General features: G+C 60.7%; 2 protein-coding genes across 2 annotated transcripts; both read left to right on the forward strand.

The window, feature by feature from the left end:
- Positions 1–3,193: 3,193 nt before the first annotated feature.
- Positions 3,194–6,407, forward strand: TMEM80 (transmembrane protein 80). Its single transcript, XM_079708668.1, has 3 exons — positions 3,194–3,832; positions 3,921–4,013; positions 5,351–6,407. Exons 1-3 carry the CDS (start codon positions 3,760–3,762, stop codon positions 5,554–5,556), a joined length of 372 nt encoding a protein of 123 aa, XP_079564794.1. The 5' UTR covers positions 3,194–3,759; the 3' UTR covers positions 5,557–6,407.
- A 1,900-nt stretch (positions 6,408–8,307) lies between these two features.
- Positions 8,308–27,202, forward strand: EPS8L2 (EPS8 signaling adaptor L2). Its single transcript, XM_079708325.1, has 21 exons — positions 8,308–8,383; positions 10,811–10,933; positions 11,041–11,096; positions 11,897–11,961; positions 20,188–20,349; positions 20,767–20,916; positions 21,006–21,085; positions 21,172–21,311; positions 21,393–21,463; positions 21,631–21,757; positions 21,950–22,038; positions 22,139–22,213; positions 22,408–22,556; positions 22,675–22,807; positions 22,921–23,033; positions 24,365–24,470; positions 25,106–25,219; positions 25,489–25,558; positions 25,678–25,858; positions 25,949–26,081; positions 26,168–27,202. Exons 2-21 carry the CDS (start codon positions 10,890–10,892, stop codon positions 26,249–26,251), a joined length of 2,142 nt encoding a protein of 713 aa, XP_079564451.1. The 5' UTR covers positions 8,308–8,383; positions 10,811–10,889; the 3' UTR covers positions 26,252–27,202.
- The last annotated feature ends 327 nt before the right edge of the window (positions 27,203–27,529 follow it).

The following is a 27,529-nucleotide window of genomic DNA, read 5'->3' on the forward strand; positions in this document are numbered from 1 at the left end:
GAAGGCGCCGGCCGGGGCCGCCCGAAGGCCGGGACGGAGCCCGAAGAGCGCCGCCCGAGGAGGCCGCCCGAGCCGGACCGAGCCGGGCCGAGCTTGACCGAGGATGGCTGCCCGAACCGAGCCGAGCTGAGCCGAGCCCGCCCGAAGCCGGCCGCCAAGCCGAGCCGGGGCCGCCCGAACAGGGGCCGAACCGGCACGAAGCGGCCCTGTCGAGTCGAGCCGAGCCGAGGCCTAGAGTCCGGAAACGAGGGGGGCCGAAGTGGTCCGAAGTGCGGAGCCGAGTCGGTCCGAATTGGTCCGAGGCCGCACGAGGGTTTCCGAGAGGCTCTGCGCTAGCCCTCCTCAGGGCCTAGAAGGCCGCGCCGGCCGTGGTCCCCAGTCAACAGGGTCCCCTACTGTGAGGCCGACTCCGCCGGCCTCCGACGCAACGCGACCCGGCCTAGAGAACCTTGCGCTGCAGGCTCCGCCTGCACCCGCCGCCCGCGGGAGCCGAGCCCGCCCGAATAGGAGCCGAGCGGAGCCGAACGCACCCGAGCAGGGATCCACACGAGCGAGCCTCGGCTCTCCGCCTCCTCCTGTCCGAAAGTGCCCGAGCGCTGTCGGACGGGCTAATCGGGCCTCGGCCACGGTTCGGAATCAAGTCCCGAAACACGGCGCCGTCGAGCCCCTTCGGGAGCAGAAGCGAAAATGGCCGAAGGGACGCCGTTTGCGTCCGGCGCCGAGAGGCTGCCGGGATCGCGGCAGGCGGGGGCGGGCCGCGGGGCGGGCCGCGGGGGCGGGCCGCGGCAAGATGGCGGCCTCGCGGCGAGGTGAGGGGCTGGGTTCGGTGTGCGGGGTCTCGGAGGTCGCCCCGGGAGAGGGGTTCGGTTGGTTCGGTTCCTCCTGGTGCGGGGAAGGCCGAGCTGCGGGCGCAGCTCGCCGGGGTCGTTAACCGGTGGACTTCATGTGTCCACAAGGTGAGATCCTGGCCCGGAGAACCCGTCCCGGGTCCGCGCCGCCGCTTCCCGTGGACGCGCGGGGCGGTGGAGCCACGGCGGTGAGGTCACGGCTCCCCCAAGGGGACGCTCGGCGCCCCCCGACCCAGATGAGAACCCCTGCGGGGCCAGCGGGCCGGCAGCGAGCGGGCCGGCAGCGAGCGGGCCGGGCTTGTCCGGGGCCGGCAGGAAGGGGACACCCCGGTTTGGAGTGGGCCCCGCCTGCGGGCCCAGTGGGACCGGCTTCTGGAGCGAAGGTTTGGATTCTCGCCGGGATTGCCGGCTCACGGGCTCGTCCTGTCTCGGTGGCGCCCTGCGCGGGGCGGCGGGGGGCCGGCCGGTCGGCGGCCCATTCGAAGTCCTGGCCGCTGGGTCTGTAAGAGCCCGCGCCGCACAGCTCGTGGAACCAGAGCGAGGTACGCGGGCGGCCCGGGGCGCTCACTCGGCCGGATGGAAAAGGCCAATTTCCACATCTCAGCTGTCAGGCTCCGAAATTACTCGTGCGAGGAGAGGCTGGGACTAGACGGGAGCGGTGAGCTGGGCAGCTGACAAAGAAGCAGACTGTGGTTTGAGCTTCAGACAGAGCTTTCCCGGCACCGGGGTTCCCAAGCGCCAGACCTTTGTGCAAGGCCACGGGTACTGAGGTTCGCGCGTTTTCATTTGGTGGAAAATTACGTTTACACCAGAGCGATCCGCTTCACACCCTTCGTATATCACCCAAGGAAAAACATTCTTTCTCTTTGCTTTCACATTTAACTTCTGACGGCCACATTGTTATTACAGTAAATCACTGACAAAAAATGCGAAGTTCTAAAAGCCACGGTTATCTTTAGTCAGAATGAGCCTCTTTCTGTAGGTCTGAAGTCGTTAGAACAGCATATCTAATTGTAGCTACCCTTCATGTCAAGTATTTAAATCCTGTGGCGCTGAAGATTTTTCAACAGCATTTTTTCCCTGAGCCCCATCATCTCAAGCATAACAATGGGCAACTGGCAAATAGATCTGAAGTTCTGAAGCGAACTGTCAAGAGAAGGGTCAGAAGGGAGCAAAGTCCTGATTAACGTGAAATCCACCCAAATAATGACAGGTATCGAGGCAGCCTAGTTTAGCTTGGGCCTGGAAAAAGAAGGGATCGGGTTTAGAGAGCACCCTTCCTCCCATATCGCGATGAAGGTTTATGAATGATCTGTGCTGGGCACCCTCTGAGGCTCCCCGTGCTCAGCACATGCTGCCTCTCCATCACCCGTGTCCTGTGCTGACCCACGTAAGACCCCCACCCAAGTGAGACTCCCAGAGGACCTCGAATCTGCCGAGGAAGCAAAGGCTCACCCAGGCTGGGAGTTTCTCTCTTGCCCCCTGGGGACTCAGGAGGAAATGGAGACGGAGAGAGCGCCGTCCTTCTCGCTGCTGGCAAATTCTGAGTCGTTAATGGCGCGTCGCCGTACACTGTCATCTGAAGACGCGGGCAGAATGTGTAACTGCTGTGTGGCGGGAGAGGGTTGGAAAGAGCCTAGATTGCTGGCTTAGGAGATTCTTATTTGGGGAGGGATATTTGGGGCCATGAATAAAATTCCAGAGGAAAGCAAACATCTATTATCAATGACAGAGACTTGTAACCTGAATCAAAAAACGTTTTCATCTATGTACGTGTGGCAGATATGAGATGAGGAAAGCTGTGTGTCTGGTTTCTCTCCTGGCATCTGGCCTCAGGTGTGGATCTGGGCTTCGCCTGTGGGTACACCCTGACTCCCAGCCTCAGGTTCAGAAAAGCAGATGGTCAGATCCTCCCTGGAGGGACAGTGGGTGCAGAGGTGCTAGAAAGGAACCTAGCTGCGGGCCATAAATCCGCGGCAACAGGAGCACAGGCCGCTGGAGCATCCTGGTAGGACTTGGGACCTCTCTGACTGTACCTTCTCTTCCAGGGAGAGCTTCCTCCACGGTGGTATCCCGCTGCTGCATCCCTGTGGCCCTCCGTCAGCCCAAGACCCAGGCCTCCCAGGCACCTGAAGTTGGCTCTTGGCTCCTGCTTTTTGCTGCTTTAAGCCCCCAGCCCCCAGCCCCACCTTCCCTATAAGTTCTGAGTAGTCATTCCACCTGAGTGGGAAGGGCATCCACTAACAGGTGGAGAGAGTTGATATAACCTCCTCCACTGGTGCCTCCTGCTCAGCCCCACGCCGAGGGGTGGCTGCCTGACTCCCTCCGGGCCCAGGGGGGCAGGAACACGAAAACCCCTCACTTGGAAAACTTACAGACTTGTTTTAGCATAAACAAATACGAAGTGTTCAGAGCTCAGGAAAGTTGCTAGTGGGTATTAAACTGCCCCCCAAAAGAGAGAAAGACATTTTCTTTGAAGAAAGTGAAAAAGGTCACTTTTTGCTCTCAGTGTTATAACTGGGACCTAGGTCAGGGTGATGCCACCTGAGGAAGCCCGGGGTGCCGAGGCCGTCCTGCCTGCAGTCACCAAGGATGTGCCCGGTCCTTTTGCTCCAGGCTAGGATGTCCCCTGGGGGGAAGCCCCAGCCCCACCCAGGAGCCCACAGGAGCCCTGCCAGGTGTGGTGACACCAGGAGGGGTGTCAAAGGAAACCAGGCAGGGGGCTGTCGGCCAGGTCTTCGTGGCCACCCTCAGGTGCCTGGGCTGGACCCACGTGTTCGCGGGGCCTCTGGATAGGTGGCGGGGCAGCCCCTTCTGTCCACCCCCCCCCAGGTGGGTGCCCTCGGGCAGGGTCATTTGCTGGGCCTGAGAGTCCTTAACCGCTGGCCAGCTCTCATCGCTCCCTCTTCAGATGCTGCTCTATCTGAGTGGAACGTACTATGCCCTTTATTTCCTAGCTACGCTCCTGCTGGCCATGTATAAAAGTAAGTCTCGTGCAAAAAGGCAGCTCAAAGGTGTGGGTACCCTGTGTCCTGTAACAGGAGCTCAGCTTTGTTGCCCGTTTTTCTCCAGGTCAGGTTTTCACTTATCCTCACAGTTACCTGGTCCTCGACCTGACTCTGCTCTTTCTGATGGGGATTCTGGAAGCAGTTCGGTTATACTTCGGTGAGTTGACTGAAAGCCACATAGTACTTGAGATTGTTGCTAGCTTCATGTGTGAACCTTTACATGTTGATCATTTTGTAACAGGGTTCTTAGAGACACCTTTGATTTAAACTGCTTACCCATGGTTTTGCAGGCCTCGCCTTGCAGTGTCATTAAGTATTAATTTGTTTATCCGGAAGCTTCGTCCACAAGACGAAGAATATGGGCCACGTCCTTGGTGGGGATGCTTCCTGTTTGGAAGCATATCGTGCACAAGCTGCCGGGTAACAAACAGCACTGAGGTTAGAACCCAGCTCAGTCATCAACCCTGGGGCCCTAAAACACTCACCCCCACCTCCTTCCTCCCCTTCCGTTGGCCTCAGTGGTCAGGAGGAGAAGGATCTGGAAAGTTCTGTCAGGACCCTACCAGGGCAGCAGGGCCTGGAGGGTGGAAGGCTCCCTCGCCTCCCCAGTCCGGCTCCTGGAGGCCCCCAGCCAGAATCTTGCTCAGCCGACTCCCCTCACGTCCTGAAGCTCAGACAGTGTAGGAGCCCCGAGAGAGCCCCCCGCTCCCTCCCCAGCTCACCATCAGGGCCCAGGCCTCCCCATTCCCAGTCACAGGCACACGGACATGAGCACATCGCTTCTAAATGGGATCACGCCGTGTGTTCCGCTGACATGTCTGAGAAATGCTCCTGCCTGTGGAATGGCTGATAGAACAGCCAGCACATCCCGGGCGCCTGCACATGCACACCCTCGACACAGACGAGCCCGTGCCCATGGGAGGGTGGCAAACGGCACTAGAGTCGCTGGGCATCCGCAAGCCCCTCACGCTCCTGGGGCACCCTGGGCACCCGTGGCCGGAACAGCTGGAGATCAACGTCTTCCATGCTGACCCATTTGTTTGTAAAACGTGCGGTTGCTTTGTTTTCTGTAAATATGCGTGAAATTTTCCAAAATGACCTTAGCCCAAAGTGAACTATTTTTGGAAATTTTAAACAAAATCTTCTCAGTCAATGTGGAATTAGGAAAAGGTGTCAGAATGCAGTTGGAATTGTCGTTAGAAAACCAAATTCCCTCTCCCACCCACACAACTGACCCAAAGACCAAGAGTAGAACATCACAGCCTCGGTGGGCTTTCTTCCTCACTAAGGAAGACACCCCCCCTTTTTGCGTTTGCTTTCCCGCACTTTGAAGAGCCCCCTGCAGTGGTCACAGTGGGATCTTCCACTCAAGTCCCCAGGCATCACATGGTGGTCAAAGCTGGCATTGGTCTCACGACCGAGTTGCCGGGGCCCACCCGGGCCCATGCGTCCCAAAGCCCGGCGCTCACCCAGCATGTCTGTTCTGCTTTCCAGGCACCAAGGGCAACCTGATGGAAGCCGAGGTACCGCTGGCCGCCAGCCTGGTCCTCACGGTGGGCGGTGCCCTGCTGTCCGTCTACTTCCTGCTCTGGCAGACCCTGGTGCTGTGGGCAGACGCGGCCCTCAGCGCCATGCTCCTGGCGCTCCACGGCCTGGAGGCCGTCCTGCAGGTGGTGGCCATCGCCGCCTTCGAGGGCTAGGTGGGCGGTGCCCGGCCTGCGGGACAGCCCTGGGCAGGAGACCCTCCTCAGAGCCAGACTGTGCCCCAGCCGTCACCTCCCCCGCTGACGGTTGCTGAGTGGGAAGGACATCTTCGTGCTGACCTGCCTCAGTGTTTGTTAGAGGGTCCGATGGTGTGGAGGGTCTGTGAGGCGGAGGTGGGATCGGGAACCAGGGCAGAACAAGGTGCTGGGCAGGGGCTGCATGTGGCGGAAGCAGGGGTGGGGCCGTCCCAGCCGGTCTGCGGGGAATCGCGGGGACGTCTCTGGCTGGTGGGGATCTGGCTTCAGCAGCCACCGACATCCAGGGTGCAGAGGGGGATGAGGCCTTCGGAAAGCAGGCAGCCAGGCCAGTGCCCTCGCGGTGTCCGTGGCATCTCCCTCTCAGGCCAGGATCAGCCGTCTCTGCTCTCCCTGCAGCTTCGGGGCGGCACAGGGACCAGGGGTCCTGCTCTGTGGGCCGAGCCCCGGGCAGGTGGTGCACTCTGCCGCGCACAGGAGACACTTGCCGAGGGCCAGGCAGCTCGGGGCTGCGGGGTTTCCCCTCAGCCGTGACACCTTTCCCTTGGGGATTCTGGAGAAAGGTGAAGGTGACCTGGAAGCCCCAGTGCGGGGGGGGGGGGAGGAGAGCTGGAGAGTCCCCAGTAGGGGTGCTGTCCGGCTCCCAGGCCCTCTGCAAGTGCTCCTGGAAGGAGTCTGCGCCGATGCTTTCTAGTGACTTCCCTTGGTCTCAATTTCACATTTTCTACGTCTGGAGTAGTGTTGTGTTTGAGCATCTGGATATTCTCTCTTCACGGTATTTTTAAATAAAGAAGCTTCTCGACCTCTCTGAACTGCTCCTGGCTGCAGCCACCTGTGTCCTCCAGGGTTCTCCCTTCATCCCTCAGGGCACAGGCCGCGTGCCCACTGCAGGCCCCATGCAGCATCCCCAGAGCTGCGCTGCCCCAGCCTGGGCCTCCACGGGGCTGGCCTCAGCGAGGGGGACTGGTGCTGTCAGCCTCCTCAGTCTTACCCTTAGGGGGTCTGTGGGAGCGGAGAGCTCTCTGCTCAGCCAACTTCTTTAGCTCGGGACCAGTGTGCGCCTCTAGCCCCGAAGGCCAGTGGGGGCGTCCCCCTGCTTACCCTCCTGTGCGCTCAGCAGGGCTCCACCCTCTCTCGCCCACATGGGCTCAGGGAGGCCACGATGGACGCACCTGCGGTCTTTGGGAACCTCAGCCCCTCCCCTGCAGACCCAGGCAGCAAGATACCTGTTGTCCTCCGGGTTCACAGCCTGCCCGAGAGTCTGGGCCATGCCCTTGACATCCCCATTGCTTTGGCCACGGTGCATACCACACTCAAGGTGGCCACCAAGCAGCCTGGGGCCCCCAACTGCATTCTTGAGGGGGTCAGTGCTCCCGATCACGTTGATTTCAGAAGCAGAGAGCGCCCACCTCAGCCGCTCCCCTCCCTGCGTGCCTCCCACGTTTTGCCCTTTCAGGCTCGGGCCTCCTGGAAGGGCTGGCGTGCCGTCCCCTCTGGGGATGTTGTCGGCAGAGGGGAGACAGGACCAGGAAGCCAGCCCTTGCCAGGGCTCTGTGGCAGGGCAGGGCTGGAGGACGAAGGCCACTCCCTGCGCCCCTGTGCGAGCTCACCAGCAGCACCCCAGGCAGGCAGGAAGGTCCTGGCGATGTGGGGAGGGACAGTGCCACTGGCCTTCCAGGACACTGTGTCTCCTTAGCTGGGGCTCCTGGCAAACACCAGCTGCGCTGCCTTCTAGGACTGCGGACCTGGGACCCTGCGTCCTGGCACACCTTTTCTGCTCCCCCCACCCCAGGACAACAGCAGGAGCCTTGGGGTGCCTGGGGGTGCCCACCACCACCCGGCCTGCCCTCTTCACCCAGCTTGGTGGGCACAGCCATCCTGGGGGTCAGTTCAGGAGGACGAAAGACAGAACCGCGGGCAGAGCTTGGGGCCTGCCCTAAAGCGGGGGTCACTGCCCGGAGCGCCCTCACACCAACGCTGCCCTGGCACTCAAGGACAGCGTAGGCCACAGGCATCCCGACACCCCCCCTTCCCGACCATGGGATAACCCCACTCCTCAGAGGGTGCCCACACTGGGCTGGGCGACACAAAGAAAGAGACTTTAGGAGCTCCTAGATCACGGAGGAGGTATCCCTGCCCCGGACCTGGCAAGCTCAGGGAGCTGGACTGCAGGGCCTCTGGCCCATGGTCCTACCTTTGAGACTCACTCAGACTAAAGCCTGGCCCTAGCGCTCCCCCCAGACCAGAGGGGCCCCAGTGGAAGAGGATGGGACTCGGCCCTGGGTCCTGGGGCACCTGAGGCTGGGGGCACCTGGCAGGGGCAGGTCTGACCTCCCCAGGGCTCCACGCCACCCCTCTGGGGTGCAGGCAGCTGGGCTTGCCCCGGGTAGATCTCAGAGCAGCGTCGGGGCGCGCTGTCGCCCGAGCACCCCAGCGAGGGATGGGCTCCCGGTCCCGCCCACCCGTCCACCAGCGCCCCCGCTTTAGGGGTGGGGTTTGCGCAGAGGGACCCGGGTGGCTGTGGGGACCGTCCGCGGGGAGCCGCGGTGGGGGCGGGGTCTGGAGCGGGGGCGGGGTGGGCGGGGCATCCGCGTCCCACCCCCGCCCCTGCCCAGTGCCCGCCCGCGCACGGTGACTCTAACCTGCCGCTCAGGTTCCTCCCCGCGCCCCGCCCCAGCTCCTCCGTTCGTCCCTCTCTCGTCTGGAGCCAGGCTCCGACAGACGGGCGGACGGACGCGCGGACTAAGGGACCAGTGGGCGGCCAGGCGCGGGGCCGCGAGAGGAGCAGGTGAGTGCCCCACCTGGCGCCCGCACCCGCTTTGGCCCTGGAGCCACAGGGGAGCCGAGCGCACGGAGGGCGGGCTGCCCGGGCCTCAGTTTCCCCAGGTGACAGCGCGACGCGGGGCCCTGGCCTGGGTCTGCCGGCCGGGCCGGGGCGCATGGGGCATCGGGCGCGAGGGGCTGCGCCGGGCCCGCGGGCTTTCCCTGGGCTGGTGGCCGCAGCCGGGCTCCTGCGGCCTGGCCCGCCCCGTCCGGTCCTGGGGCGGCGCCGTGCGCTGGGGATGTTTGTAAGCCAGTGGCTTCTGAGTCAGCCGGCTGCCTCCCAGCCCTGGGGCTCCGTGGGGAGAACCCCCTCCTCCAGTGAAGCGGTGTTGAGGTCAGACCCTGTCCCTTAAAGGGTCTGCACCACTGTTGCCGGGGCAGGCTGGGGGCTCCTCTGGCGTGCTAGCGGGCTTCCTGTGTGTCAGAGGCAGGCGAACACAGGGCCAGGGAAGCATCGGGCCGGGGTCAGGCTCTCGGTTAAGGTTGGGGTGTGGGAGTTTCAGGGAGGAGGCTGGGGGCCGAGCTGCCGGGACCTGTGTGCCTCCAACCTGGGCTGGGCTGGGCTGGCCTGGGGCAGCCCCTGTGCCTCAGGTGTCCCGGTGGCAGGGGAGGCGGGTGAGCAGGGCTCCTGGTGCTTCTGAAGTGCGCCACCGACCCCCTGTGCCCCACCCAGATGTGGTCAGCCCCAGCTGCGCTGGGAGGCCCAGCCCAGCCCAGCTGGCGCCGCCTCTGCTCCCGCACCTCCCCCACGGCCTGTGGCGGGGCCTCTCCTGGCCCTGCCCAGTGCAGTCAGGGGTCCAGCGCCGCCCAGCTCTCCGCCTGCCTCCGTCTCCCAAGTGCAAGCTCGGCGTCCTGCTCCCCACCTACAGCTTCCCAGGCTTTTCCCTCCCCCAACCCGCAGGGCCCAGACCTGGGCACAGCCAGAGCCCCAGGGTCTCCCCCATCCCAGGGCCCCACCTGGCTCCCTGTGCCTGAAGCTGACTCCTCCCCAACGTCGGTCAGCTGCGAGCTGGAATTTGAACTTGGAGCTGGTCCCTCTGCCCTCCCTGCCCTGCTGGGCCTCCTCCCCCTTCCCTGCCTGACCAGGCACTATATTCGGCCTTCCTTTGCACCCGGAAAATGGCCACAGTGAAACCAAAGTGCAGCCTGGGCCCTGGGGCCCTCAGGGCTAGTGTCAGCCCCACCCCAGTCAGCTGAAGAAGCCCCCTTACTCCCCGCTGGAGCCGGCCTGTAAGTGGCCCCTCCCCCAGCTGCTCCCCAACCCAGATGCCTGGACCCACCTCCCTGGCTGGCCCTGAGGCCCCCCACCCCGCCCCCTAGGGGAGGCCGAATGTCACGACCTAGGTGTCTGTGTGCTCACAGGCCTCGGTTTCGCCCAGGTGTGTGTGTGTATCTGGACACACGTGCCCAGCACCCTCGGCTCAGCCCGCCAGGAATCCCATTAAGCAAACACTCGGGCTCACCTACTAAGGTCATGAGCATTCCGGACATTCTCCACGGACAGATGGACAGAGGAATCTGGCCAAGCCCGGACCCTCGGTGGCATGTGGGAGGGGGTAGCCTGAAGCCCCCGGGTCCCTCACACCTCCTGGGAGCCCTCCCTGTAGGTGGTACCTGGTCAAGCTACCAGGTACTTGTACAAGCTACCAGGTATCAGGTACTACCTGCCCTGGATACCAGCACCCCTGGCTTGCGACCCACCCCTGCAGCCCCCTAAACACTGAAGCCACAGATGGATGGCATCACTGGTGACATCTGATGCGGCACAGTGTGGACCCAGAGGTCCCCACGGAGCACAGAGTCCCACAGGACATGTCAGCCTGGCCCAGGGGTACCAGGCTCTGCTCACCTCTCAGAGGGTGGGCTCCATCTGCACTCCACCCTGGGCTCTGGGTCCCCAGGCCCCCTACCCTTCACCCTGGGCTCCAGCCTCATCTTTTGCCGCCTTTCTCCCTTGTCTGGCTCCCACCTGCCTCAGGGCCTTTAAACGTGCTGTTCCTCCTGCTTGGAAGGTGCCTCTTCCCCCGAGCCCCCTTCAGAGCCCCCAGGACATCTTCCTCGCCCCCCCACTCCGGACAGCCTCTGGGGGTGGGACCCCTCTGCTGGCACATCCTGGGGGTCCCTGTAGAGGACCGAGGGTCCAGGGAGAGATGGGGCTGCAGTGAACACCAGCTGGGATGTGGAGCAGGGGTGGTCCTGGTGTGTCCAGAAGGCAGGGCTCTGCTCCCTGAGGACTGCCTGCCCAGGCACCCTGCGGAATCTGGCCAGGCCATCGGGGCTCCAGGCCCTGGATCCAGGGAGGGATGGGGAGGGGACCCAGGCCCTGTACTGGGGTAGCAAGGCCCCGGCCAGGTCACGATAAGGTGTCAGCTTGGCTCCCCTGTGCACTCAGGTGTGGGCCAGGCACTAAGCCCTGGACTCAGGCCACTCTGAGGTCTGCCCTCTCACCGCCAGCCACCGTCGAGGACGCCATGAGCCAATCAGGGTCCGTGAGCTGTTGCCCGGGTGCTGCCAAGTGAGCCCCCACCCCCACCCACTAGGCCCCCACCACCCGCTACCCACCCGTAGTCCCCAGGGAGGGGTGCGGCATGGGCCCCACCCTCACCAGCCCCTCCCCTGCAGTGGCAGCCTGGGCCGGTCTGACGGTGTGGCCAAGATGAGTGCCAAGGACCTGTTTGGTGAGTGAGGTTTGAGGACAAGAGGCCTCGGGGGCCAGCTCGGCTGGGAGGGTCTCGCCTACCCCCTTCCCCAGGGCTGTGCCAGCCCCCCACCCGGGGAGATGCAGGTCAGCCCTGGGCACCCAGAGAAGGCCCCTGGACCCTAATCAACCAGCAGGTGCTCAGGTCCCTCCCCCAAACTCTGGCCACTGAATAGCCCTCCCCACAGTGAGCCAGTAAGGGGAGAGGCCTTACTAATAATTCAGGGAGCATCAATATTGATTCTCTGTGCCCTTCTCCGCCACCCGATCCTCCGGGGGCGGGGGATCCTGCTGGACTGAGTGCCAGATGTCTGCTCTGGGAGGGCGGGGCCTGGCCGGCCCCCGTCTCCCCCAGCTCTGCCCCTCCCCCCGCCATGCAGTGCCGCCTCTGGAAAGCAAGGAGCCCAAGGGAGGGACAGGGAGAGGCAGGGAGATGGTAGCTGGCAGCTCTTAGAGTTGGGGGAAGCCCTGGACCAGACCCCTCCCCAGGAAGGTGGGCGGGAGGCCTCCATGAAAGGAGGCTGAGCCTCCTGCATCCGCTCCAGGACAGACCCCAGACACAGTTGTGCCATCACCACTCTGAGCTGGGGGTTCCTCCTGGGGACCGAGGGAGCTCCGTGTTCTGCCAGGAGGGGCTGTCCCTCCATTCTGTGCCCTTGTGTCCTTCCTGGCGGCCACAAAGGGCCCATAGAGCAGCCCTCCTCCCCTGCACTCTGCCCTCCCTGCGGCCCCACCTGGGGTCCCGCCCTCCGGGGTGAGTGACCATGTCTCCTTATTCAGAGCAGAGGAAGAAGTACTCCAACTCCAATGTCATCATGCACGAGACCTCCCAGTACCACGTCCAGGTGAGCCCCTCACCCCACGGGGCACTCCTGTCCTCTGTGCTCCGGGGTCCCCGGGCCTGTGGGGAAACTGAGGCCAGGGTAGAAGTGGTCCCACAGCAGGCAGCCTGTTCTGGGCTCACCCCCAGAGCCTCCCTCCAGTCCTGGGGAGCTCCTGGTCCGAGGGGCACAGGAACCCTGGAGCTACATCGGGGAGAGGGATGCCAGGGGCAACACAGGAAGGCAAAGACAGCTCTGGGTGCCCCTGGAAGCCCCAGTGGGAGGGAAACTGTCATCCTGGCCTCACAACAGGGAGCTAGACTAGGAGGGAGGAGTTTCTGAGCTCCCGCAGGGGCGTCCTCAATGGCTAATCCCACTAAGCCTGAACAATCGAGATGGGTAACTGCGCTCTAGACGAGCCACCAGCTCCGGAGGCCTTTGCTCTCAGGTCACTTTTAATTCACACTTAGAACTCAGGAAATATGTTTTTCAAATGACCTTCCTGCTCGTGGCAGCCGGCCAAGTTCCTGGTTCCTGGTCATCGTCCAAACCTGCAGGACAGCAGGGCTGGGAATGAGTACAGTGGGAGGAGGAAGGGGGACCCTGGACCAGGAAGGTGGGGGGCCTGGACCAGGAAGGTGAGGGGCCTGGACCAGGAAGGTGAGGGCCCTGGACCAGGAAGGTGAGGGGCCTGGACCAGGAAGGTGAGGGCCCTGGACCAGGAAGGTGGGGGGCCTGGACCAGGAAGGTGGGGGGCCTGGACCAGGAAGGTGGGGGCCCTGGACCAGGAAGGTGAGGGGCCCTGGACCAGGAAGGTGAGGGGCCTGGACCAGGAAGGTGAGGGGCCTGGACCAGGAAGGTGGGGGGCCTGGACCAGGAAGGTGAGGGGGCCTGGACCAGGAAGGTGAGGGGCCCTGGACCAGGAAGGTGAGGGCCCTGGACCAGGAAGGTGAGGGCCCTGGACCAGGAAGGTGAGGGGCCCTGGACCAGGAAGGTGAGGGGCCCTGGACCAGGAAGGTGAGGGGCCCTGGACCAGGAAGGTGGGGGCCCTGGACCAGGAAGGTGGGGGGCCTGGACCAGGAAGGTGAGGGGCCTGGACCAGGAAGGTGGGGGGCCTGGACCAGGAAGGTGGGGGCCCTGGACCAGGAAGGTGGGGGCCCTGGACCAGGAAGGTGGGGGCCCTGGACCAGGAAGGTGAGGGGCCCTGGACCAGGAAGGTGAGGGGCCTGGACCAGGAAGGTGAGGGGCCTGGACCAGGAAGGTGAGGGCCCTGGACCAGGAAGGTGGGGGGCCTGGACCAGGAAGGTGGGGGGCCTGGACCAGGAAGGTGAGGGGCCTGGACCAGGAAGGTGAGGGGCCTGGACCAGGAAGGTGGGGGGCCTGGACCAGGAAGGTGGGGGGCCTGGACCAGGAAGGTGGGGGGGACCCCGGACCAGGAAGGTGAGGGGCCTGGACCAGGAAGGTGGGGGGCCTGGACCAGGAAGGTGGGGGGCCTGGACCAGGAAGGTGAGGGGCCCTGGACCAGGAAGGTGAGGGGCCCTGGACCAGGACGGTGAGGGGCCCTGGACCAGGACGGTGGGGGGCCTGGACCAGGAAGGTGAGGGGCCTGGACCAGGAAGGTGAGGGGCCTGGACCAGGAAGGTGGGGGGCCCTGGACCAGGAAGGTGAGGGGCCTGGACCAGGAAGGTAAGAATGTCCCTCCCCTTAGAGCCCTCCATGCCCACAGAAGCCAGGTGAGTCACTGCTTTCTGAGCCTCAGTTTTCTCATCTATACAGTGGGTGCAATGAGACATGGGAGTCCCTAGGGCTCTTGCATTGGGCTGTGTTGGTGATCAGCCCTCCCTGCCAACCTGGGCAGGCAGAGGCCGTCTTGTGTGGTCAGCTCATGACTGCTGCAGTCTCAGCATCCAAGGGCAGCTCTGCCACCTCTGTGTGGGAGGGACTTTGCCCTCCTTGGTGAGGAGCCACCTGTGCCAGCGGGGCTTCCCAGCCCTTCTCCTAGACTTTGGTCCAAGCTAGCCTGTGGAAGGACACCAGGCTGGGGCCACCTCTCCTGCCTGCCCAGCAGCCAGCAAGGCTGGGAACGTGGGCAGGTTTGATGACCCCTCCCAGATGAGGAAGCTGAGGCCAAGAGGGAGGGTGAGAGGTGGTGGCAATGGGAGAGGGGGCACCGAAGCCTTGTAGTTTCATTTATTTATTTATTTATTTATTTGGCTGCGTTGGGTCTTCGTTGCGGTGCGCGGGCTTCTCATTGCAGTGGCTTCTCCTGTTGCGGAGCACGGGCTCTAGGCGTGTGGGCTTCAGTAGTCGTGGCGCACCGGCTCAGTAGTTGTGGGGCACGGGCTTAGTTGCTCCGTGGCATGTGGGATCTTCCCGGACCAGGGCTCGAACTCTTGTCCCCTGCATTGGCAAGTGGATTCTTAACCACTGCGCTGCCAGGGATGTCCCAGCATTTGTTTTATACAATTGAATTTTTGTATAGTGATTGAGTATCGTGAGACCTTGCTGAATTCATTTACTTGTTTCAGGAATTGCTTATAGATTCATTGGAGTTTTTTATGTACGCAATCATTTTGTCTGAAAATACAGTACTTAATTTCTTAATTTTAGCCACTTTGTTTTTCTTGCTTTATTGCCCTGGCTAGAGCTACCAGGACCGTGTGCTCAACAAAAGTAATGATAGTGGACATCCTTGCCTGTGTCCAATTCCCCGTTTTATAAGCCGTATGTTTTTGTAGATACCCTTTACTAGAATGGGGAAGTTCCTTTACATTCCTTGTTTGCTGAGAGCTTTTATCATGAAAGTTGTTGAATTTTATCAAATGCATTCTCAATTGAAATGTATTTACTACAGTTAATGTAATGAATCATGCTGATATTTTAAAATGTTGAACCAACCTTGCATTTCTAGGATAAACTTCATTTACTAATGGTTTATTATCCTTTTTATGTATTGACAAGACTAATTTGCTACTATTTTGTTAAGGATTTTTTTTTTTTTTTTTTTTTTTTTTTTTTGCTGTACGCGGGCCTCTCGCCGTTGTGGCCCCTCCCGTTGCGGAGCACAGGCCCCGGTCGCACAGGCCCAGCGGCCACGGCCCACGGGCCCAGCCGCTCCGCGGCATGTGGGATCCTCCCGGACCAGGGCATGAACCCGTGTCCCCTGCATTGGCAGGCGGACTCCCAACCACTGCGCCACCAGGGAAGCTCCTAAAAATGCAATGCGTTTTTTTTTTTGTGGTACGCGGGCCTCTCACTGTTGTGGCCTCTCCCGTTGCGGAGCAAAGGCTCTGGACGTGCAGGCTCAGTGGCCATGGCTCACTGGCCCAGCCGCTCCACGGCATGTGGGATCTTCCCGGACTGGGGCACGAACCCGTGTCCCCTGCATCGGCAGGCGGACTCTCAACCACTGCGCCACCAGGGAAGCCCATTAAGGATTTTTTTTGCATTAATATTTATTAGAACATTGGTCTATAATTTTCTTTTCCTGCAATGCCCTTGGCAGGTATGGGTATCAGAGTTATGTTGGCCTTATAAAATGAGTGGAGAAATGTTCCTACTCCTCTAGTCTTCAGAAAGAGTTTATGGAAGATTGTTGTGATTTCCCTCTTAAGTATTTGTTAGGATTCACCCGTGAGGCCCTGAATATAGGGTTTCCTTTGTGGGAAGTTTTCTTTTATTATGAATTCACTTTTATGCCTGTGTGATCTGTAGTGATGTCCTCTCGTTCCTTCTGGTTATTGATCATTTGTGTTTTCTCTATTTTTTTATTGATCAGTCTTGCTAAGGGTTTATCAATTTCATCAGTCTTTTCAGAACCAACCTTGGGCTTTGTTGATTTTTCTCTGTTGTTTGTGTATTTTACTAGTTCATTGGTTTCTGCTCTTACTTTCCTTCTTTTCACTTACTCTGGGTTTCATTTGATTGTCATTTTCTAGTTTCTTAAGAGGAATGCCCAGACCATTGATATTAAGTCTTTCTTCTTTTCTGACATTCATTTAAAGCTATAAAGCTCCTCAAAGGACCACTTTAGCTACCTTCCACAAGTTTTGATGTGCTTGTTTTTATTATTGTTCAGCTCAGAATATTTTCTTTTTTAAAATTTTATTTTATTGGAGTATAGTTGATTTATAATGTTGTATTAGTTTCAGATGTACAGCAAAGAGATTCAACTATACATATACATGTATTCCTTCTTTTTCAGATTCTTTTCCATTATAGGTTATTACAAGATATTGAATATAATTCCCTATGCTACACAGTGGGTCCTTGTTGGTTATCTATTTTATATACAGTAGTGTGTGTACATTAATCCCAAGCTCCTAATTTATCCCTTCCCCACCTTTCCCCTTTGGTAACTATAAGTTTTTTTTCGAAATCTGTGAGTCTGTTTCTGTTTTGTAAGTAAGTTCATGTGTATCATTTTTTTAAAATTAGATTCCACATATGAGTGATATCCTATGATATTTGTCTTTCTCTGTCTGACTTACTTCACTTTTTTTTTTTTTAAATAAATTTATTTATTTATTTATGGCTGCGTTGGGTCTTCGTCGCTGCACGCGGGCTTTCTCTAGTTGCGGCGAGCGGGGGCTACTCTTCGTTGCGGTGCGCAGGCTTCTCATTGCAGTGGCTCCTCTTGTTGTGGAACACGGGGTCTAGGCTCATGGGCTTCAGCAGCTGTGGCACGCAGGCTCAGTAGCTGCGGCGCACAGGCTTAGTTGCTCCGGCGCACAGGCTTAGTTGCTCTGCGGCATGTGGGATCTTCCCAGACCAGGGCTCGAACCCATGTCCCCTGCATTTGCAGGCAGATTCTTAACCACTGTGCCACCCGGGAAGTCCCTGACTTACTTCACTGTGCCACCAGGGAAGTCCCTGACTTACTTCACTTAGTATGATCATCTCTAGGTCCACCCATGTTGCTGCAACTCAGAATATTTTCTAAATTTCCTTGTGACTTCTTTGACCCATGGGTTGTTTAGATTTTTCTTCTTTTTAAGCATTTAACCATGTAAGCATTTATAGGTATAAATTTCCCCTTAGTGTTGCTTTTGCTGCATCCCATAAGTTTTGATATGTTGTGTTTCTATTTTCATTTGTCTCTAGGTATTTTCTTATTTCCCTTGTGATTTCCTCTTTCACTCATTTGTTGTTTAAAACTGTGCTGTTTAATTTCTACAAATATGGACCCATGATTTATTTAGAAGTGTGTTGCTTAATTTCCAATTAATAGGGTTTTGTAGTTATCATTCTCTCATTGATTTCTAATTTAATCCCATTCTGGTCAGAGAATACACTCTTTATGTTTTCAGTCATTTGGAATGCATGGGTAGCATGGTTGGGATGGTTTGGCTGTGCAGTATTTTGCTGACAATGCGCCTCATTCAGACAGACCAGCTGCCTGATAGTCACTGCACGTTTCTGCCCACTCTCTTTCTTTTCTTTTTAAAAATATTTATTTATTTGTTTGTTTGTTTGTTTATGGCTGCGTTGGATCTTAGTTGCTGCACACGGGCTTCTCTCTTGATGTGGCGTGCAGACTCTAGAGCATGTGGGCTTAGTTGCCTGCGGCATGTGGGAGCTTAGTTCCCCAACCAGGGATGGAACCCACGTGCCCTGCATTGGAAGGTGGATTCTCAACCACTAGACCACCAGGGAAGTCCCCTTTTTTTAAAAAAATATTTATTTATTTACTTACTTATTTTGGCTGCACCAGGTCTTAGTTGCGGCATGTGGGATCTTCGTTGTGGCATGTGGGATCTTTTAGTTGCAGCATGCAGGCTCATGGTTGCGGCATGCTAACTCTTAGTTGCAGCATGCATGTGGGATCTAGTGCCCCAAACAGGGACCGAACCCGGGTCCCCTGCATTGGGAGCACAGTCTTATCCACTGAATCACCAGGGAAGTCCCCTGCGCGCTCTCTTTCTTTTTTTTTTTTTTTTAGCATTTTATTCATTTATTTATTTGGCTGCATCGGGTCTTAGTTGCGGTGCTCGGGCTCTCAGCATGTGGGATCTTAGTTCCCTGACCAGGGATCAAACCTGTGTCCCCTGAAAGCGGATTCTTCCACTGGACCACCGAGGAATTCCCCTGCCCAGTCTCTTTCTAACCTGCCCATGGACATGTAGGTTGGCCTCCAAGAGTTTTGCAGGGAGCAGCCTTGTACCCGTGCCACATTCTACACGTGTGCAGGTTGCCTTGAGATTGTAAGAGGGAAGCATGTGGGCTGGTCCAGTGCCATCAACTCCTCCCCAGAGCAGCCAGGCAAGTGTGGAGCAAGGGTTCCTCCTTCTCCACGTCTTAACCAGCCTGTGTAACCCACAAGGGCTTGTTAGTGCTGGGCAACAGGATAGGTGAAAACTCATCTCTAAAGTCATAGTCTCCAGCTTCAATTTGCAATTCTTGTATTGAAAGAGTCTGCATATATACGTGTGTGTGTGTGTGTGTGTGTGTGTGTGTGTATATATATATATATATGGGTGTATATACACATATATATATATATGTATATATACATATATATATATATATATATATATATATACTTTTTGGCCACACTGTGCAGCCTGTGGGATCTTAGTTCCCCAACCAGGAATTGAACCCCAGCCCTCGGCAATGAAAGCGCAGAGTCCTAACCCCTGGACCACCAGGAAATTCCCCTGAGTATAATTTTCTATATTAAAAGGTTACTTATATTTATTTTCCTATAGACTCTCTGTTCATACCTTTTGTCAATTTTTCTATTGAGCTGTTAATCTTTTACTTATTTACATATTCTTTCATTCTTTATTCATTTATCGTTGATATCCTTAATTATTAAACAAAATAGAGCTTTTAACAAAATAAGAACTATCATTGTAATGCAGGTTGGCCTTTTCCTGTATCAAGAAAATTAGCCTACATCACCTCCATTATATCTATTATTATATCTGTGGGGTTTTTTTATATACTTTGTATGTGGTACTTTTTCTCAGGCAGAAATTTTTTTTTTTTATTACGTCAAATTTATTGGTCTTGTCTTTTTATTCCCTTTTTTTTTTCGTGGCCCCACCGCGTGGCATGCGGGATCCTAGTTCCCTAACCAGGGATCGAACCCACGCCCCCTGCAGTTTAAGCTCAGAGTTTTAACTAGTGGACCACCAAGGAAGTCCCGGTCTTGTCTTTTGAGCATCTGGATTCTCTTCCTTGCTTAGCAAAGTCCCCCAGTGAAGAAGGCCTTCCTGAGATTATCAGAAATTACCTAGTATTTCCTTCTAGCACTTTCATGCTTCCATGTTCTGTGGTTAAGCCTTAACTGCTTGGAGTTTCTGTGAGTGTTCACCCAGCTTGCCCAGCATTGTTTACTGAATTCAGCAAAGGTCAGCGAGGACACAAGGGGGGTCCTGGAAGGAGGAGGGGCCTGAGCCAGGCTTGGAGAGAGAGGAGCGGGGCGGGCCAGGGGTCCCCATGGGCTGCTCATTCATTCCCATCACCTTCACTGGGGGCCTGCTGGGGGCCCAGCACTGTCACAGGCACCAGGGAGGCAGCAGACAGAAAGCAAACAAAGAAGCATGTTGTGTCCAGCATAAAGTCGGATGATGATAAACACAAGGGCAGGTCAGGGACGTGCTGACAGTGAGGCTGTGGCCAGGCAGGCAGGAAGGTAGTGTCCGAGCACAGTCCGGAAGGAAGAGCGAGCTGGGGGAGACCGGGCTCGGGCAGAGGTGGCACATGCCAAGGCCCTGTCGTGAGCCTGCACCAGGGCTGCTGGGGGGGCAGGGAGCCTGGTCCCGGAGCCCAGTGGCAGATGTGGGTGGGCTGGGGGCTGTGTGTGTAGGACTGCCAAGGGGTTTGCCAGGGCATGTCCACAGCCCCCACAGACATCCCCCAAGGAGAGCAGAGGACCCCCAAGGTGGGGCTTTGTCTCTTCAGACCTCCAGGGCAGGGATGTTCCCCTCAGATCCCCAGGGTTAGTTGTGACCCCCTCATACCCCCAGGGTTGACTATGACCCCTCGGACCCCCCAAGGTTGGCTGTGGCCCCTCAGACCCCCAGGGTTGGCTGTGGCCCCCTCTGACCCCCCCAGGGTCGGCTGTGGCCCCTCAGACCCCCAGGGTCGGCTGTGGCCCCCTCAGGCCCCCAGGGTCGGCCGTGGCCCCCTCGGACCCCCAAGGCTGGCCATGGCCCCTCAGAGCCCCAGGGCGCAGCCCCTTGGCCCTGGTTCTTGGTACCAGGAGGGCTCCACCCAGAGTGACCCCCCTGCCTGCCCACCCAGCACTTGGCCACATTCATCATGGACAAGAGTGAGGCCATTGTGTCCGTGGAAGATGCCATCCGGAAGCTGGTGCAGCTGAGCTCCAAGGAGAAGATCTGGACACAGGAGATGCTACTGCAGGTCAACGACCAGTCGCTGCGGCTGCTGGACGTGGAATCCCAGGTATGGTGGCAGCAGGAGGGAGGGCGTTCGCCCATCCTGCAAGGCAGGCACAGGCAGTGACCCAGACACACTGGGCCTCTGTGGGAGAGGGAGCAGGCCGAGGGCCAAGAGTACAGGGGAGCCACGTCACACAGGGACACGTCCACCTCGCAGAGCTTCTCCACCCGCTGTACCGAGGCGGGGCCCGTTGTGTGCACGTTGCCCCGTGGGGTCCGTGTCCATGCCCATGTCCAGGCCACGTTCCTTTTCTGTGCCATATCCGTGGCGTGAACGCCACAGGCCACGCCCACAGTCAGCCCATGTCCCCGGCATCCGCTCCTCGGGTCTTCCCCGTGCCCATGGCCGTGAGCCCTCATCAGTGTCTGGGACTCTCGCCACGCACCATGGCAAGCCCGGTCCCAGCCGCCTGTCCCCCAGGAGGAGCTGGAGAACTTCCCACTGCCGACCGTGCGGCACAGCCAGACGGTGCTGAACCAGCTACGCTACCCGTCGGTGCTGCTGCTCGTGTGCCAGGACTCAGACCAGAGCAAGCCCGACGTCCACTTCTTCCACTGCGACGAGGTGGAGGTGAGGGGCGGGCAGTGGGGGGCGGGATAGGGGCGGGGCGGGGGGCCCAGATCCCTCCCAAGAGCCAGCCTGACGCCCCGTCCCCCCAGGCGGAGCTGGTGCATGAGGACATCGAGAGCGCGCTGGCCGACTGCCGCCTGGGGAAGAAGATGCGGCCACAGACCCTCAAGTAGGGGGGTAGGAGGGGCGGGGGGGAGGTGCCGGGCCTGGGGCTGGGGCTGCGGCCAGGCTCAGCGGCACTTCGTCCCACTTCAGGGGCCACCAGGAGAAGATCAGGCAGCGGCAGTCCGTCCTGCCCCCGTCCCAGGGCCCGGCCCCCATCCCCTTCCAGCGCTACGGCAGGGACTCGCCTTCCAAGAACCGAGTGGGCCTGCCCATGCCGCTCGGAGACCCAGGTGGGCCGAGGGGGATGGGCTGGGGGCAGCAGCAGGGCTGGGGTGGGGGGCGCAGTCAGCAGCAGCTCTGCTCCCGTCCAGGCTTTCGCCGTTGGGAGTCGCAGGACGAGGAACCGAGGGCCGTGCTGGCTCAGAAGATTGAGAAGGAGACGGTGGGTCTCGGGCCGGCAGGACCTCCCACCCACTCCGGGCTCCTGGGGCCAACCCCCAGCCAGCACCCACCCCCTCCCCCAGGCCAGGGGCCAAGAGGCAGCGGGTGGGGGTGTCCCTGCAGCGGTGGGGCGCCGGAGGCTGACCCCTGCCCCTGCTCTGACCCCAGCAAATCCTCAACTGCGCCCTGGATGACATCGAGTGGTTCGTGGCTCGGCTGCAGAAGGCTGCTGAGGCTTTCAAGCAGCTGAACCAGCGCAAGAAGGGAAAGAAGAAGGGGAAGAAGGGGCCGGCAGGTGCGGGGCAGGGGGTGGGGGGCACCGGACAGGGGAGGGGCCTCGGGGTGGACGCAGGAGTGGGGGTGGGGAGCACAGTGGCCACCGAGCGGAGCAAGGTCCAGTCTCAGCGGGTGGGCAACATCAGACTGAGGCCAGACCCACCGGGGCAGCGACGGGCCGGCCAGGCTTACCCCCCAACCCCCTGTCCAGAGGGCGTCCTCACGCTGCGAGCACGGCCCCCCTCCGAGGCCGAGTTTGTTGACTGTTTCCAGAAGACCAAGCTGGCCATCAACCTGCTCGTGAGTACAGCGGCCCACCGCATCCCTCTGAGCTGATATTGGGGGTGGGGTGCCTTGTCCCTGGTGCCACCCCACAGGTCGGCCTGCTCCCTGCCCACAGGCCAAGCTGCAGAAGCACATCCAGAACCCTAGCGCAGCCGAGCTGGTGCACTTCCTCTTCGGACCTCTGGATCTGGTGCCTGGGGCTGGGGGGAGGCAGGGGCTGGGGCGGGGGAGCTGGAGCCTGGGGGGCTTGCCCCTGACTTGGGGGGAAGCAAGTGCCCACCTTGGGCAGTGGGCTGGGGCTGGCGTCTGCACTCTGAGTGGGGGGCGCAGTGGGCAGGCAGCGCAGGGTGGGAGGGGGGCCTCTGACGCCCTGCTGTGCCCCAGATCGTCAACACCTGTGGCGGCCCAGACATCGCGCGCTCCGTCTACAGCCCCCTGCTCTCCCGAGACACTGTGGGCTTCCTGCGCGGCCACCTGGTCCCCAAGGAGATGGCGCTGTGGGAGTCCCTGGGGGAGACCTGGACACGACCCCGGTAGGGTGGTGGCATGGGGCGCACACCAGGATGGGTCCCTCGGCGGGCGGGCTGGGGGTCCTGGATGGGGCCAGCTCTGGTGGGTGGGCACAGCTCACCCCAGGACCTCCCACCCCAGCTCCGAGTGGCCTCGGGAGCCGCAGACGCCCCCCTACGTGCCCAAGTTCCAGAGCGGCTGGGAACCACCCCTGGACGTGCTGCAGGAGGCCCCCTGGGAGGTGGAGGGGCTGGCGTCAGCCCCCGGTGATGAGGTCAGAGCGCCCGCAGCCCCGCTTGCACTCCACCTCCGCCCACTGCCCCACCGCCCTGCCCTCCTGGCCCAGCCCCTGCTTCACACCAAGCCCCGGTGTCTGCTTCCCTGCAGCCAACTCCAGTGAGCCGCAAGTCCTTCAGAAACTCCCCAAAGCATGGCCTCGCATCTGAGCCCACACCCCAGGGAGACGTCCTCCCCCAAGTCAGCTCCCCACATGCTCACAGGTAAGCTCTGCTCAAAGTGAGGGAGTGTGACGCTCACCCCTCAAATCACGGAGGCTCTGCTATGGGTACACTGCCACCAGGTGGCAGCAAATGCCTTTTTCACGACGGTCAAAATAACGGTTTCCACACTAGAGCCGGGTTTTCTTTCAACTTTGTGGTGTACAATTGAGGGGAAAATGTCGAAAGCACCCATAGAGTGCTTAGATGACGTACCTAATACGTCATCTCTTTTTGTTTCTCCATGTTTATGCTTTAGAATCATGGTTAGAAATTGACTAAACCACTGAACTTAAATGATCTCAACGATCCCAGTTGCCCTGGTGGGGCTGACTTAGGCCGAGGCTCAGAGCCGGAGGAGGAGACTGATGGTCTGGGTGGGAACGGCCTCTCTCCCTCTGGCCACACACGTTTCCACAGACCATGTCTTACAGCCCCAGGGCCTGGGGGAGTCCCCATCCTTCCTCCCCTCCCCTCCTACTTTCTGTTCTCAGTCCTGGCCCAGGACCTACCTGGGGAGCTCATTACCCACCAGACCCCAGGATTCAGTCTCAGGAGGGGAGGGGGCTGGAATCCATGTTTTGAACAAGTGTGCCCCTCCCTGTGCTCCACCAGCCTGATGCCCTGGTCCCTGGCCTAGGGCCACCTTCAAGAAACATTTTCATCCTTTTACCTCCAGCCCCTGACCAGTCCACCCTGGCCAATCCTGACACAGCCCCCCACCAGGGCCCCAGAGGCTGCCCCAGCCCCAGAGCCCCCACTTCCCCAGTGTCCCGAGCCCTGCAACTGTATGAGGGGTGCCCTCGTGATCAGGGGCCAGACTGACCAGAAGGGATGGCCCAGCACGGGTGGCAGGCACAGGCCTGCTCCGTGCAGGAGCTGGGACACCCTGGGACCCTGCAGCTCACGGGCGGCCCTGCGTCGTGTCTGCAACGCCGGAGGGACTATGGCTCTGAAAGCATCCGGCCCTCCCCCGATGGTCAGCCACTTTCCAGGGACAGCCTGTCCTTTCTCGGGTACATGGCTGGCTCTAGATCCCCTGGGGGGCTGGGCCTGGAGACCCCTAGGCCTCCAGGGCTAAGGGCTAGGGCAGGGCAGGCCTTGCTGTGCCCACAGACCCTTGCATCCCATCCGCCTCCGCTGCCCCCCCCACGCAGGGGGCCCCAGACGCAACGGGGCTGTCACAGTTTCCATCCCAGCCGACAGCCACAGCCGCTGTGCCGCAGAACAGGACGCAGCCGTTCACCTGGGAAGCTGCTGCCCCTGGCCCTCCCCCAGGCCCAGGAAGAGACCCCAGGCCAGCCCTGAGCCTCAGCCCCTCCCATTCCACACAGGGGCTACGAACCCGCACCGGCCATGGCCAAGTACGTCAAGGTCCTCTACGACTTCACAGCCCGCAATGCGAACGAGCTGTCGGTGCTCAAGGATGAGGTCCTGGAGGTGAGTGGGGGCCGGGGAAAGGGTGGTGTTCCAGAGGTGGGGTCTGCCTGACCCCAGGGCTCCACTCTGGGTCCGCAGCCTGGCACCCGCCCCAGCACAGCCTGGCTGAGGGGCCTCCCTGTCTTGGGGATCTCGGAGGGAGCCCAAGGGCCCCTGGGCTGGGCTGGGCTCAGGCTGAAGGGTGGGGTGGGCCCTCCCTGTGCCAAGTGGGGGACCCCCCAATCCAGCAGGGGCTTGTCATTCATGCCCACCCCGGGAGCCCCCTCAAGGCACTTTCCGAGTTTTGTGCCCGTCCTGAATCCAGGCCACCCACTGGGGGACAGAAAGTGGAGCAGCTGGAGAGGGGGTGGTGATCTATATCCACAACCAGGCTAGAGGCTTAGGATGCTGCTGGGAGGAACGGGGAGGGGGGTGGCCCCTGTGGATTGGTGGGAGGCCAGGTGGGCCAGGGGCACCTGGAGGGGGTGTGTAGAATGGGGACGGGGGAGCAGGCTCAGGGGCGACTCTGCAATTCTCTCTGGCCCATCAGTAAAGAGGGGCTCACACCGGTGGTCCCAGCACCCAGCACTGGTGCCTATGGCGGGGGGGGGCGGGCGCTGTGGGTCAGGGGTGATGCGGAGGTGCGGCGCCCACAGGTGCTGGAAGACGACCACCAGTGGTGGAAGCTTCGAAATCGCAGCGGCCAGGCAGGCTATGTGCCCGGCAACATCCTGGCCGAGGCCCGGCCAGAGGACGCCCTCCTGGAGCAGGTGAGGTGGAGGTCTGCTCCGTCCTGCTGCAGGGTCTGGCCGGGTGGCTGGGGGTTGGTGGGGGGCGGCCAGAGTAAGACCGGGCCCCGAGCCTGGACCCCTCGACTATAGGGGCTGGTGCGGGGGCTCCCCGGCTCCGGGCTGAGTCTGGGAAGGTGGGGGGCTGGGCAGGTCCTGGGAGGTGGGGGATGAGGGGCGGGGAGGGGTGCCGGGACGGATGATAAGCTGACCTAATGGCGCCCCCACCCCCCTTCTTGTTCACCCTGCAGGGGGTGAAATACTGGGGTCCTGCCAGCCCAACCCACAAGCTGCCCCCAGGCTTTGCCGGGAACAAAGGCGGTGAGGGATGGGGCCGCCAGACCCTACGGGCGGGGGGGCCCAGAGCCAGCGGGGGAGGCGGTGGGGAGGGGAGCCCCGGGTACGCGCGGTGCAGGCCTGAGCCGCCTGGCGCCCCGCAGAGCTGATGCAGCACATGGACGAGGTCAACGACGAGCTCATCAAAAAGATCAGCCACATCAAGGCACAGCCGACGCGGCACTTCCGCGTGGAGCGCAGCCAGCCGGTGCACCTGCCGCTCACCTACGAGTCCGGCCCCGACGAGGTCCGCGCCTGGCTGGAAGCCAAGGCCTTCAGCGCCCGGTGAGCAGAGGGGCGCACAGGGCGGGCAGGGGGCGGGCTCGGCGGACGCCACGCCCACGGCCCCGCCCTCACGCCCCGCCCCGCCCGCAGGATCGTGGAGAATCTGGGCATCCTGACTGGGCCCCAGCTCTTCTCGCTCAACAAGGATGAGCTGCGGAAGGTGTGCGGGGAGGAGGGCGCCCGCGTGTACAGCCAGCTCACCGTGCAGAAGGCCGTCCTGGAGGTGAGCCGCCCCGCCCTCCGCTCCCCGCGCGCCCCGGGAAGGGGGGCTGGCGAGACACTGACCTGCGGGTCCCCCGGCTCCCCCAGAAGCAGCAAGGTGGGTCGGAGCTGGAGGAGCTCATGAGCAAGTTCCATTCCAAGAACCAGAGGCGTGCGGAGGAAGACAGCTAGGCCCGCGGCAGGGCACACGGCCCGCGGCAGGGCCCGCCGCCGCGGCTGGAGTATTATTTTTGTACGTGTACGGATTTCGGACCGTGGACTCGGACGGAGAGTTGTGCCGGCTGGGGACCGGCTCGCCCGCCTCGTGGCACGTGGGGCCTGTCCTCCAGCTCAGCGGTGCCGCGGCCCACACTCCCCACCTGCCCCGACGCCCACCGTAGCCAAACTTGCCACCAGGTGGTGCCAGCCCCTCGTCCGCCCGCCCGCTGAGGCCAGAGATGTGCCGGTCCCAGACCCGGCCCTGCCCTTCCCCACAGCTCTCCCTGAGGCCGCAGAACCCACACACGCACCCTGGGAGGGGGCAGGGGCCTTTCCTCTGGCCGCCTCCGTCCACACAGGGGTTTCTCCCAGCGCAGGTGACTCAGGTCCTGCCGCCGTCCCCTCGGCCCTCTGCAGCCACTGCATCCCCATACCTACAGGTGGCCGGCTGCGGGCCACCAGGGCAGCAGACCCCAGCCACCCAGCTGCCCTTGGCTATGAACTGGGTGGGCTGGTGCCTTTTGCCCCCAGGGATTGCCCTCAGCGCCCACCCAGCACACGGCGCCCCCAGGGTGGGCTGGGGGACTCTGGACCCCACTGGGGTGGGCGGCATGCCGTTCTCCCTTCAAGGATCAAGGATGGACTGAACACCACTCACCCGAGTTCTGGCCTTGGGCACCACTCACCCCCACCCCAGCCCTGCCCGCCTTGGGCACCCCTCACCCCCACCCCAGCCCTGCCCGCTCCCCCCTCCGCAGAGCCAGAAGGGAACTTTCTCTGAGCAAGTCTCAGGCCAGCCTTGCCTGGCGTGCTGTGTGCTGGGGGGTGAGTCTTGGAGCCCTGGACTCTGCGGGTCGCACCCCAGTGAGGAAAGGTGACCGAGGCTCGAATCCATATCATTAAAACCACTTAAGTCTCGCATCAGCCCTGTGTCTGTCTCCTGGAGGTGGGGCGGGGTCACTGTGGGTCCTGGAGCCCCCCAGGATTGCGCCTTTGAAAGAGCTCCTGAGCAGAGGCAGGCTGCGGCCAGGCCGGGCTGGGGATGTTCCCAGTGAGGCTGCTCACCCCTTGACCCAGGTGGGGGGCCCAGGACACCCTCCCCTCCACACCCTTGCGAGAGGGCCCAGGGGACACTCCTGGGAGCTGTGGGCTGAGAGGGGGGCCCTGCCCACTGATGTCCGTCCAGAAGGCCCGGGTGGGAGTGGTGGGGAGCAGGGCTGCCAAACCTCCAGGGAGGGAGGGGGCGTGAGT

The sequence above is a fragment of the Hyperoodon ampullatus genome, assembly GCF_949752795.1.
Source record: "Hyperoodon ampullatus genome assembly, chromosome: 7".
Lineage (NCBI taxonomy): Eukaryota > Metazoa > Chordata > Mammalia > Artiodactyla > Ziphiidae > Hyperoodon > Hyperoodon ampullatus.

Excerpts from the sequence above, each read along its gene's own strand:
- EPS8L2 (XM_079708325.1), top strand. The coding sequence starts at position 10,890 with ATGAGCCAATCAGGGTCCGTGAGCTGTTGCCCGGGTGCTGCCAA. Across the intron at positions 20,350-20,766 it reads TGCTGGACGTGGAATCCCAG|GAGGAGCTGGAGAACTTCCC; the intron begins GTATGGTGGCAG and ends CCTGTCCCCCAG. Across the intron at positions 21,086-21,171 it reads ATGCGGCCACAGACCCTCAA|GGGCCACCAGGAGAAGATCA; the intron begins GTAGGGGGGTAG and ends GTCCCACTTCAG.
- TMEM80 (XM_079708668.1), top strand. The coding sequence starts at position 3,760 with ATGCTGCTCTATCTGAGTGGAACGTACTATGCCCTTTATTTCCTAGCT. Across the intron at positions 3,833-3,920 it reads CCTGCTGGCCATGTATAAAA|GTCAGGTTTTCACTTATCCT; the intron begins GTAAGTCTCGTG and ends GTTTTTCTCCAG. Across the intron at positions 4,014-5,350 it reads AGCAGTTCGGTTATACTTCG|GCACCAAGGGCAACCTGATG; the intron begins GTGAGTTGACTG and ends TCTGCTTTCCAG.